General features: G+C 34.2%; 1 protein-coding gene across 2 annotated transcripts; it reads left to right on the plus strand.

Annotated features, from left to right (window-relative positions):
• Positions 1 to 1,714: 1,714 nt before the first annotated feature.
• Positions 1,715 to 6,340, plus strand: LOC110690995 (cleavage and polyadenylation specificity factor subunit 6-like). Of its 2 annotated transcripts, none has more exons than XM_021867923.1 (3): positions 1,715 to 1,990; positions 4,900 to 5,215; positions 5,507 to 6,340. In XM_021867923.1, exons 1-3 carry the CDS (start codon positions 1,822 to 1,824, stop codon positions 6,099 to 6,101), a joined length of 1,080 nt encoding a protein of 359 aa, XP_021723615.1. In that variant the 5' UTR covers positions 1,715 to 1,821; the 3' UTR covers positions 6,102 to 6,340. The 2 variants fall into 2 exon arrangements, with proteins under 2 accessions (XP_021723615.1, XP_021723616.1); XM_021867924.1 differs by having other exon boundaries at positions 1,881 to 1,990; positions 2,941 to 5,215.
• The last annotated feature ends 6,887 nt before the right edge of the window (positions 6,341 to 13,227 follow it).

Here is a 13,227-nt window from a genome sequence, read left to right on the forward strand (position 1 = left end):
TGAGATGCATACACACTTCTAGCCCCCAAACAGGCTCTCGTGTGAGGGGGCGTGATAGAGTATAAAACATATTAATTTCTCATCATTATGATATATTGTCATGTGTCATAATGATGTATGTCTCAATGTTATGCAACAAACTTTATAGTTCCATTAATTAGAGACGAGAGACAAAATCACCTTGCTTGTTTGTGCCCAATTTAAACCACGTTCTACTATTTTCATTTCGTCACATGTGTACTATTGAGTGGATCTTATTTTTAAGCTGGTCACAGCTATTACGTGGCAAGAAAAAGTCATGATAGGTCAAAGTACTACCATCTTTTATAAGCAAATCTCATGTAATTTGACTTGCCTCATGTGTTTTGTTGTGTCGAGATATACATACTAATGAACTCCCTAAATATCTTTTTTAACATGACCCTCCCACTTGCCTCTCACGGAATAGAAAAATACGGGTCCAAAGGATTTATTAGTAGCAGTGTAGCACAATTAGAGAACATTGCAATGAGCCATACCATATACGTAGTAAAACAACCAATTAGATGTTGGTGTAGTGGTGATGGAGACTACACTTGGTAGGGGGAACCTATGTTCGAACCCCTACAAGTCTACAACAACAATTGAGAGAGAAATAGAACCTAACCACTCAGAACTGATCCCCGAATTCGGATTAGGCCAAAGGGTGATACTCCGTAGTAAAACACACCAAAACAAAGTCATTGAAGTGCAATTAGGGCGTGTTCAGCTCTAGCGTTTGAGTAGCTTTTAGTGGTTTGACTTGGTCAAATCACTACTTAACAAAATATATAAGTGTTTGGCAAAATAGTGGTTTGGGTAGCTTTTAGTGGTGAAGGTAGCTTTTATGAAAAGTTAGAAATATTAGCTTTTGAAATTAGAGATAGCTTTTGAGGTAGCTGTTGAAAATTTAATCTATAGTATTAAATATAAAATAATGATTTTTAAATGTAACAGCTAGTCAACCGCTACTTTACCGAACACTCATACCTAAATTATTTATCTTCACAGCTAGAAGCTTGTTGACAGCTAAAAACTACCTACAGCTACCTTTCCAACTAACAGCTACCTTCGCACCTATATTTTGTCGAACATCTAATTGAGGCTTTAAATTTGTAGAAATGATCAAGCAGTACTCCCACAAATTTCAATCCAGAGTATGCTCCTATCCACCGATTAAATGAATGACTATCAGGAACGAAGTAATCTTTTATTTTTCCCGCTGAATAAAAGAAATAAGAGGGGCGAAAAAAAGGGGGATAATAGTAATAAAATCCAAAAAAAATCTTTTTCCAATATCGATATTCACGGAAATTCCATTTTGATCATAGCATAAATCATGAATGAATGTTTCCTTTTTTCGGAATATAATAAAAAAAATAAAAAAACGGCGAAATTTTTATTGATAATTGATATTACTAAAATTAGTAAAAAGCGTTTTTTATCCAAGAATTAAGTTATTACTCAATAAAAAGGAAATTATTCAAAATTTAAGTAAAGAATGAGATCAATTCCGAAGTAATTTTTTATAATATAGAGACGAATTTTATTCGTCTAATTCAGGATTTTTCGATTTATTTTCATTTTCGTTATCCTACAAGCATATCAAGATTAAAGAATATGGAATTAGTTCTTTATAGGATAACATAAACCGTCATCGGGCCCATCCTATTGACTACGCCCTTATACAAACCAGTTAAGTCTAAAGTCTACTAGGGTTTAGCATCTCTCCATCCTCAACAATAATCCATTCGATATTCTCCTTTTAGAGAGAGAAGCAGAGAATAATTAGAGAGAGAAACAATGGGGTCGCGAGATGAGTCGGCGCCACACCAACCTCTGCTTAGCAGCCTTGTCGTTCGCCCGTCCGACAGCGGCGGCGCTGGCGGCGCTGGTAGTGATTACGAGCCCGGCGAAGTTCGCCGTGACGCTCCTCCTTATTCTCGCCCTGATCGTTATTCCGATGATCCTGGTTCGTCTTTTATCTCTTTTCTCAGATCTGATTCTGTTTATTGATTTCCTTTTTTTATTTTTTTTGAATTTCAATTTTATTTTTAGGGTTTCATTGAAATCTGATTAGGGTTTGTTGTATCGAAGTGTGTCGATTTCTGGTTTGATTTGGTGCATTAAGTTTTTTTTTTTTTTTTTTATTTTATTTTGCGTAATATGATGATTTTCATGCTCTTCGATTTTTGATGTGATTGTTTTATTCGGGGTGTTTATCCTAAATTATGCTGCTCATGAAGTTTAAATTGCCCCTTTTTATAATATTGAAATTTGAAATGCCCCCTTTCTTTATTGAGTCTGAATTTATGATTCCGTACATGTCTAGATTTTTATTTGTTGGGTGTAAATTTATGAGGGGGTGTGTCAATACTGTCAAAAAAGCTCAATTTCTTGAATTTGAAATCAATTTGTGTTGGTATCCTTTCATGCTATTGGGGAAGTATGGGAGATATTGTATATCAATGTGATTTGCAAGCTTAAATTTTGTTACTTCCGGTGCCTAACCGGCTGTGATAATGTTGATGTTGTCATATATGAAGTGCCATCATCAAAACTGAATTCCAACTTCTCAATTCTTACAAACATTATTTGGGAGATCTTTTATCCACCTTTTAATTTTACATGCCGAATATTTAAGGTCTTAAGGTGCATCTAGTCAGAGTCAAGGCATGCATCTCTGGAACTGTCACCAAACAATTTCATGAATTATATGTATAGGAGCATTTTTGTGTTCATCTCCTATAATTATACTCCACCAATTAAATGGTACATTATCTATTTTTTTCCTGTATCAATCAGTTGAAAGCTGCTGAGTTATCTGTCCCGCATGACATGTCATATGCTTTATCTCAAAACGTGGTTTTTCTGCATGCAATATAATGAATGGTGAATGAAATTGTTTATTGCATGTCACAGCTACAGTTATCGCCTGGTGCAAGAATGGGGATCTTGAGGAAGGCATATTTTGTGTGAATGCGGGTTTTGAATTGGGTTTTGGGGGTTCTTTTCCTTTTTCTGGTTTTCAGGGGTAATTGTGAATGCGGCATTTCCCTCAAAATAAGTATTTACATGACTTGGAAACCTGATTTATTTTCGGTGTCATTTGGTTACAAGTATAATACCAAGGTTCCATTTTTTGGGAGTTAAGGAACTTTGACACCGGTTTATAGAGGTCTCCTTTGGAGGATTCACCTTGGATGTTTTTATTAATGTGATGCTGGAAAAGCCTCAAGATGGCCTTACTGATTGGAGTAGGTAAAGGTGGAAATTCATATTTGATTAATGGTTGAAGGGTCAGGAGTTTATATGAATTGTCAGGGCCATCAGCTTGATTATGGGTTCTTTGCTGTGGAATCGGCTGGAAATAAGTTAAAATCTAGCCCACAATGATGCATACTTTTCCTGGATTGGAATTTTGCCAAAATTGTGATTAGGATCTTGTTTGTTGCCCAAAATTGGTTTGGAAGTATTTTTTAGATGGTAAGCTTTGATGTAAAATTGATGGTCAGTTTGAGGTAAAGATGGGGTACGTATTGCAATGGAGGTGGTGGTCAATCAGTTTGTCTTACCAATTATGCAGAAAACCTTTCAGTTTATGTCATTTCAATTCTTAAGTGTGGCATATTTTGGCAGTAGGTTTCTGGTATACAATTGTAAGTTTGCAAGAGGGAGAATTTGTTGCTTGGCTGGACAACCTTGGCTCTCTCTCTTAGTCCATTGCAGAAGATTAGGTTTTATGCAAATTGTTAGAGTGGAAGTCTGCCTTTCAGGCTTCATATATATCTCAATATTGTACATCTGGATAAATGCCAATCTAGGATAGATATCTTGGTCAGGGTTATAAAATGTTTTGTGTCTAGTTACTGATGGCATATATATTCTCTTACACGAGGGACATCTATTGTTTGGGATTGAAGATGTTCAGAGGATAATTCTGCACGTGCTATGGCAAGGTTATCTATTATTTTCTGTCACATGGCATGTTGTGAGAGGGACATCTGTTGCTGGGGGGGATCATATATGTTTTTTCCCACGTTGGGGACGGTTGTGCCAACACTCCTCAAAGGTCTGTCAAACAAATTGGTGTACAACGTTAGAGCAAAATATTTGGGAGAAAATACAAAGGCGGTTGGGATCATTTGTATGGCTCACTCACCGAGTGGTAGTTTTCAGGTCTAAGATCTCATTTTGTGGTCTCAGCCTCAGCCATCAAGTCACTGAAATATCTTGCTTCCACAGTTTCCCGGGTTCAAGATGCTTTTCTTGGGCCTTCACTCTTGAATTAGCCTTACTCCTAATTTTCTGTGGAAGTTGTTTAAAACCAAACCTTGAGGATATTTAGCTTGTGTGCTTTTAGTATTAGTCTCTTTAGTGTTAGCTCTCACTGGCTGTAGACAGCTTATTGGGATTGCGTTCGCTGGTTTACCACTTTGCTGAAAACCCTATTGCCACTTTGCCGTCGGAAAGATGGTTCAAATTTTAGATATTAGTAGTTTCATATGGATTTTAACATGTATTCTTGCTTCAGAACATTTTGGTGAATTGGATCATGTTAGAATTGGGATTAATACAAATCTCTGCTGGTATTTGGTTAAAATTGATGATCTGTTTATGGTTAATAAACTCATGCATATATTTCGGGCTGCTTGTTTGAGAAAACAGGGACTGCTATCTTGTTCTATAATCTTGTGATATACTAATACTGGTCGGGAGGCTGTTGGTAATAGTCTCCAACCAAGTTATGTGGGCTGTGAATTGAACCTTCTGATAGTTTATATGGACTATTTAATCTTCTTACCATGATATTAGTAGCAGTTGTTCATTTCAACATCATCAGTGTTGTTTTCTTGTTCTTCTACAAAATACATTCACCAGGGTATAGAGCACGGGCGGTTTCTGGTTCTCCTGTGCGTCGCAGAGAAGTGGAACGTAGATATAGTCCTGCTCCCATTGATCGTTTAGATGGCCCACCTCGGCATCGTGGATTTGGGGGTGGGAGAGAGAACGTGAGGTCTCCTGGTCGTTACCGAGACTTTTCACCCCCTCATTCTCGAGGAAGGGGTGGTCGTCCGTTTGGAAGAGGATTTGATGGTCCTGGTCATGGTCCTGGGGCAGCCAGAGGGGAAGGAATGCACAAGAACAACCCTAATGTTCGGCCAAGAGAAGGGGACTGGTACTGCACGGATCTAGCGTAAGTGTACTGTTGTTTCAACTATCACCCCATATATCTCTCCTCTTACCCCTCTTTTTCAATTTACTGTGTGATCCCTTTCTATCCTTTGCATTCATTGGTTGTACTGTACTACTGTTGCATGTTTTATAAAGTGCTATAAACTAAAATTATACCCATTTCACCATTTGGATGGTTCTGATCTCACATGATCTACCTCATTTTACACAAGAATGTTCTTTTTTTGTTTCAGCAACTTGCTTGTTTAAGTTTCATCTATTTATGCTTAAGCTGCTTCATTTGCTGTCTCAGGTGTGGGAACTTAAACTTTGCCAGGCGAGAGTACTGCAACAACTGTAAAAGGTCTCGTTATGCTCCTGCTGGAAGTCCCCGGAGAGGATATGGCGGCCCACCTCCACCAATGGGGCCGCCACGTCGTTTCCCAGGCCCACCAATAGATCGCTCGCCTGGCAGGTTTGGTAATGGCTACAGATCTCCTCCTCCACGTGGCTGGCCAAGAGATTTCGGACCTGGTGGGCCGCCTCCTAGACATGAAGGCAGGTTTCCTGACCACCACCTCCGAAGGGATCGGCTTGACTACCCTGATGAAGATTTTAGAGATCGTGGCAAGTTTGACAGGCCACCACCACCAGAATGGGGTCCACGAGACCATGAACGAGATGGATTTTTGGACAGGAAAGGGTATGAGAGGCGGCCATTATCTCCTCTTGCACCTCCGCTGCCACCACCTCGTGGACGATGGGCTGATCGTGATATGAGAGAGAGGAGTCGCTCTCCCATTAGAGGTGGACCGACACCAAAAGACTTCCGTAGGGACCCTTACATTGAAAGGGGAAGGGATGACAGACGTGGGGCTGGTCGAGACCGGATTGGCAATGTGTATTAGATGTAGATTAGATTTGGCAAGCGTTAGCTGTATTAGCTGTTGGGATTGTCTCTTCCCAAATATCATAGATTCAGTTTCTACTTTCTTGTTTTTGAGTAGAATTTTTGAGACAGTTATCTTACTGAAATGTGACTATGTTACTGTTATCTCTGTTATACAGGATCAGTGCTGTGTGGTACAGTTGCAACCTCATTTTAATACTTCGCAGTTGAGTTTAATTGAGTTTTGTGCTGTGTGGTATGTTATTCTGTTATCAAATTATTCTAATTTATTAATTAGTCAAATTTGTGGGTTATTAAGTGTTGAGGGATATGTGTGGGTTTTTTTTAAGCAGTAAGCGAGGATTTAAATTCAATGAGTAAGTTTCATAAGCTCACATAGATAGTTCAACATTCACATGCTTAAATCAAACAAAACAAATGCAACTTGTGTTCTTTAACTTAACCTGACCATGGACAAAATAATGCTATTTGGTATTTAATGACTTGTAGAATTTCATACGTGACCTTCATCTTCGTGGATATTAGTTGCTTAGGCATGAGGGGAGAAGCTTGAAAGAAGGAGGAGCCCCATTGAATGTAAGCCTTTTAGTTTCTTCATCTCCAAAGTTATACCAAAAACAGCCTTCACCTTCTAGTTGAGGGTGGTCTAAGTTGAGCCAAAGTTCTCTTGTTTTTCTCCTCCAATAAACAAACAGAAGGGGAGTTATAGACAGTCGAGGAGTAATACTAAACAATCTCATCCAAGACTGTTCTACTCCGTGCTCCTTCATGATCCATACATGAGTGCATTTTTGGCTAGAATGTTAACCGAGAAACACACAACCATCAATAGTACCCGCCAAAATAGGTGCATTGACTGCAATACAGTAGTGTTTATTATTGTCAAGAGGAGAATAATAAGCAGTCCATCGCTCTATCTCTAAATCGAAGCAACCAATTCGAAACATTTCCTGAGTTGGGTACGAGAACAACTAGTGAAGTAAATTGTTATGTATAAGGACACCACTCATTGGGCGTGGTTGGTATGAATCCTGATAAGAAGCTGCTTCAACGTGATTTGAAGAACCGGTGTTGACGCTATAGACTACCACTTCTCTTCCCCCTTGAAGACCAATGTCAAGATAGTTCCAAAAGTAATTTGTAACTTCAACAATTTTATAATCATCCTTTACTAGGTCATACCCGAACCCAAAACTCGTGGTCGAAGGACCCCTTCGTGAACCTAACTTATTAAAAGACACTTCTGCTCTATATGTCCCAGTCAATGGATTCAAAAACATAAAACATTCCCCTAAGTTATTATACTGAATGTAGACCAAGGAAATTGTAGACAAACCAAACCATTGTATGTTTCGACCACATAAATGGACTCGGGTTTTTCACCCTTACACAAGGTTGGGGAACATGGATATTGATTATGAGGGAGTACGAGTTCAAAGAGTAGAGGCATTGATTATTGTTGTCTTTGAAGAGTAGCCTGTTAGTGTTGGTTGAGAGAGCTCGTCGGAGGTGAAGATCCACGAATTTTGGGGAGGAGATGTAGTTATAAAATTCTTTGTAAAAGCACTTAATCCTTATAATAGATCTTGTGAGTAATCTATGTAGTATTTCCATTGGCATTTGGCAATGATGAATTGTTCTCACTTTCACTCATTCTTCTCATGACTATCAGCTAAATGATTAACAAGAATTATGATTGGGGGTAAAACCTTGTAAAATATTGATGAGATGGATTTTTGATAATATTAACCAATATTTATAGCATACAACAAAATAACCGAAATAATATAATATTCTACATTTATTTTTAAAAAATAAAATCATACAAGTTGTATGACGGTGGCAATCTAGCATTTTTTTTTTTAAGTGAATTGAAAATATTTAAATTAACTTTGAATCAAATATAATAAATACATGTAAATGCATTTTCCTAATTACTTACAAAACAAAACATAATTTTGTGATAAACAACCATGTATTTTCAGGGTCGTCTCATACAATTCAGGTCCTGTTATAATTTATTAATAAGACCCTAATAAAAATAATACAATTTTAATCATAAAAAATAAAATTAAAAAAATTCTCTATTTTTTTTTACTTTTCTTAATGAGTTATTCATACTCGAATTTATTTTTCTAATTTTAAGAGGCACAAAAAATTAGAGATAATATAAGGATCAAAACAATATAGTAAAGATGAGATTTATTTTGTTTTTTTATAAAATGAAATTCTATTACTATATTTAAATGAAATCAAAATCTAACTGGTATAATTAGTCAAATACGCATATTTAGTTCATTGTTGATCTATATCTCATATCCTAAATTCCCGTTAATTAGCAATCTACAAATAAAAAGTTTTTGTATTTTAACTTATTTCCTCTCGTGATAAAATTTGTATATTAATATTGTTGGTTTTTGCAAAAAATATGGAAATTTATATAAATATAAATACTTAACTTTAGTTTGTGTTATCCATCGTTATTATTATTGAAATAAAATTAGTTATTAATAAGATATGAAAAATTTATTAAAACATATAATATTAACATTATTTATGCATTAATAAATTACGTGAAATTATTCATAAAGTAACAAATTATATGTAACTACTTTAATATTATATTGCATATAGTTAGATCATATAATAATGTGTATGGAAACATTACTTAAAATTTGCGTATTATTTTATTCATTTTAAATAATTTAATGTTAAATAAATTATAATTTTTTTTATTTTATAAAATTTTAAAAAATAATTTTTAGTTAAATATAAGTGGGTACGATGAAAAAATCTATACAGATGAAATTCGTGTAGATACGTGTTGATTGTGTCAATTCATAATATTTTCCTCAAGATAATTGGAATGTTGTCCGAAATGGACTAAATGAGATACATGTTAATGTTGGGAGCGGGTCGTTGCGAGTTTTCGATAATTAATTAAACGTGATAGCATTGGTATATGTCCAACAAAATGAATTTTGGGAAAAATATTTAATTATAATTTGAAAATCTTACCATAGACTTTATAAATATCGAAATGAATAGTTTATTACAATGATAATGGAGTTGAATTGCATTTGTAAGAAGGGTTATATTTGATATAAGGCTAATAAGCTAGTAAGTAGACTAGTTTGATGTGCAATATATAATTTTATAATATAGGTGTTAGGAGTACTTGATAACTAATATAGGTATTAGAGTTAATAAAAATGATTTTTGTTAAGTTCATATATGTCCTGTATATATAAATTAGTGACTAATGTTACTTAGTAGTGTACATTTGTTTTTGTTAAGTCATCAACGATAGTTTGTTTTTCTTAAGTTTTTTTTTAAGTTCTCAATGATATAAATTGTTTTTGTTACTCGAGGAAAATGTCACTTGTTACTTTACTCGCTCAATTCACTATATTGCAATGTAAGTATTAGAAATAAACTAAATGTATCAAATACCTATGAGATTGATGAGAAAAAACTCACAAACGCGGTCTCTTTTATTAAATTATCGTATTTTGCTAATTATTTTATTTTGTGTTTGAGGGTACGGTTATTTCATAAATTGTTCCATTATACACATCCGTTATAACAATGTGAATGGGTGACAAATACAAAATTGATCCTTCTTAATTAAGAATAATTATCAACTCGACTTAGTAAAACAGGTGATCACACTATCTATCGTTACCATGTGTACATGCAAGTGAGATTTTTCCTATGTGATTGAAAGAGCTTAGATATACTTCATCTCTTAATTAGGGTTTTACCTTAGTGAACAAAAGAATAATATTCAACATTTTTAGCATTTTATCAAAGAATCAAAGAATTTTTTTGGAAATCTTGTAAAAAAAACCACACAATAAAAAAAATGGAACAAATTTATTTATTTATTATGTATTATGTATTTATCAAAGAATCTTTGTGTTTGACATTTTCCTCTCTTTAAATTGAAGATTCTAGATGGAATAAATAAAAAAGGTACTCTATACTAATTAAAGGCAAATATATATATATGAAGTACTTCGTATATATAACTGTACTGGATACTTGTTCCGTCTCTAAACATAGTTTTCATTTGATTTATTTGGGTCAAATTTAGAAAAAATTGACCATTTGATTGATGATTCGTACAAGATTAAAACTTCTTAGTTGTTCCTAGGTAAATCTATAAATAGCACCTTAGCTAGGTGGTGTGCAGGTGTGTTTTATTCACCTGATTTTCACTTATCTAAACTTATCATATCTAATATGAACTTACTAGGCCTTATCAAAACTTATTTTAGTTTTTTTTTTTTTTTTTACAAAATTTCCAAAAAAAGAAAAGTTTTTTTAAAAAACCACCCCCGAATACACCACTTTTGTAAAAAAAAAAATCACCCCTTTTTTTTATGAAAAAAAAACCACCGGCAAAACCCAAAACTAGTAGGAATCATCACCCCTACCCTATTCCGGCTGGTTTTCGTCTATTCCGGTTTGTTTTCCGATTAAAGATCCACGTGTTACCACCCTATTAGTCAAAATTATTTTTTTTTTTATAAAAAAATCCCCAACCATCCCACAGCAACCACCCATCCCCTTTCTCATGCCACCGCACCGGAGAAACCAACCCACCCGAACGAACCACTTGCCGAACGACCCCTACCCCAACGCACCCACCTCTGCCGGCGAATGACCAAGCCCCCCACAAGTATATATAGTACCTTCTTCTTCTTCTTCTTCTTCTTCTTCTTCTTCCCCTTTTCACTCCATTGAAATGCACTTTGAGTTCTTCATTAAAGCTGCTGCACTACGCTTTTCTCTCACTCCATTGAACAATTTCCGTGGTAGGATGAATGCCGCAACTGGTTAATTGCGACTGGTATTGCGAATTGTAGGACACACAAAAATCTAGGGTTTTGAGGAGAGAGAAAGGGGGAACATTACAACGAAATTGGACGGGGCTTAGTGGTCGGACAAGCAGGTGTGGGGATTGGTGGGATTCACCGGAAGGGATAGTGGTTGAAGGTGGTCCGACAGGTGGCTGTTATGGGTGGAGTGGTAGGAGAATGGAAATCGGGTAGCAATTGGGGTTAAAGTTATTTTTATTTTTATTTTTAAATGATTTTATTTTGTTAATTTAAGCCAATAGGGGAATGGCACGTGGATTCTTTAGTTGGTAAACAAACCGGAATATAATAAGGATGGTGATCCCTAATGGTTTTGGGTTTTGCAGGTGTTTTTTTTTAAATTTTTTTTTCTACAAAAGTGGTGTACTAATTTCTAACAAAAAAGTAAGGCTTTAAAAGCAAAACCCAAACCCTTTGGCTCTTAAATCATCTGCTTTCTCTTCCAACCAAAACCGTCGCAGCAACAACCATCACTCTCTACTTCCCAACACCACCATCTTCTTCTTCCTCTCTTTACTTTCTCTCTCCTCCCTCTACTTTCTCTCTCCTCAACAATGAGCAGTTGTTTATGTTAATGTTAATATATATGTTAATGTGCTGCCCACGTGCCGGCACGGCCCATACCCACATTTAGTTAACGCTGTAGACTACTACATCTCTTCCCCCTCGACCACCAACATCAGGATAGTTCCAATAGTAATTTGTAACTTCAACAAATTTATAATCTTCCTTTACTGTGTCATATCCGAACCCAAAACTCGTCCACGAAAAACGTCCTTCATCTTTGAAATCCATCCCATTAGGAAGCTCTTTCAATTTAGGTTTTATTATGTGCCAAGTATATGTTTATGTGATTAAATGTACTACCCTATGATGTTATGAAACACTTTATTATTTGAGTACTAATATAAGTATTTTAGAAAATTTAATTAATTTGGTTTTATATGATAGAGTCTTGATTAAAATTTTGAAGCTTATGTATTGATGGTTTTCTAGCTAAACCTTTTAAATTACTTGGACGATGAGTTATATAACTGAGTAATGGACTAACTAACGCATTGAGACACCAAAAGAATTATAACCTACTAACTGATTCTGTTAACAGATTTTTTTGACAAATGAAATAATCTTTAATTTGTTTTACATTTTCTTGAAACTAAATCACTCATCATTATAAAACCCCTTGAAAACCCCATCATGCATAATTATTATAAAAAATTCATCATCAAAATTTCACTTAACTTCATAATTCATTTTATTAATTCGTAAAAAAAATTCAATTCTATTTACACTCTTTTTTTCCCTACCCAAAAAAATAAAAATTCAGTTCTTTAATTCATTATTGAGATTTGATTTTAGATTGAGTTTTCTCATAACTAAACAAATTCATGGCGCGACAATTTATATATGTGATCCGAATTTTTCACTGTTTCATTTGATTCATCATTAAATGCTGAATTGATCACTTTCATCGTCAACGTTATTTTGATACCGTGTCATGATTTATCATTTTATTTTGGTTTTTTGATTTATGTGTTATCTTTACATTCAATTCAGGCATGTCATGAGAAAATACTGATTTATTTAGAATTTAATTATTTAATATGAGAATAATAATATGCAAATTTTAAATAATGTATAAATACACATAATTATATGAGATAATAATGTGCCATGTAATATTTACGTAGTTACACATAACTTGTTATTTTATAAATAATTTCACGTAATTTGTTAATTCACAAACTTTGATAATTTTTGTTTTAATTAATTTTTTTATATCTTATAACTAATTTTATTTCAATAATAATATCAATGAATTACACAAGATTAAGTTTATATATTATATAAATATATTAGAGTTACCATATTAATCATATAAACATAAAAACAACATAAATACATTTTAATAATGATTTACAAAAAAAATTATACTCATAATTACTTTTATAGCAAAATATATTATTGTTTTTAATAAATTATATTTATTTTGTAATTAATTAGGAATATGAATTTAAATGTTTTATATCAATAAATTTATTTTATTTGATTCAAAGTTAATTTTAATATTTTAAACCCTTTTTTTAAAAAAGCTCGATTCGTTACTATTGTCACCTTAAATTATTTACTACATCCGCTTCTTATTACTCGCAACAAAGTACAAGAATGCGAAGGCCGAGGCAAAAGATTGAAGGGGGATTAATTAAAGGGAGGGGTAAAGTATTAGGGGAGTTAAAAGGG

The sequence above is a fragment of the Chenopodium quinoa genome, unplaced genomic scaffold (assembly GCF_001683475.1).
Source record: "Chenopodium quinoa cultivar QQ74 unplaced genomic scaffold, ASM168347v1, whole genome shotgun sequence".
Classification (NCBI taxonomy): Eukaryota; Viridiplantae; Streptophyta; class Magnoliopsida; order Caryophyllales; family Amaranthaceae; genus Chenopodium; species Chenopodium quinoa.

Coding starts and splice junctions, on each gene's coding strand:
- LOC110690995 (XM_021867923.1), top strand. CDS start 1,822: ATGGGGTCGCGAGATGAGTCGGCGCCACACCAACCTCTGCTTAGCAGC. Junction 1,991..4,899: donor TCGTTATTCCGATGATCCTG/GTTCGTCTTTTA, acceptor TACATTCACCAG/GGTATAGAGCACGGGCGGTT. Junction 5,216..5,506: donor TGGTACTGCACGGATCTAGC/GTAAGTGTACTG, acceptor TTGCTGTCTCAG/GTGTGGGAACTTAAACTTTG.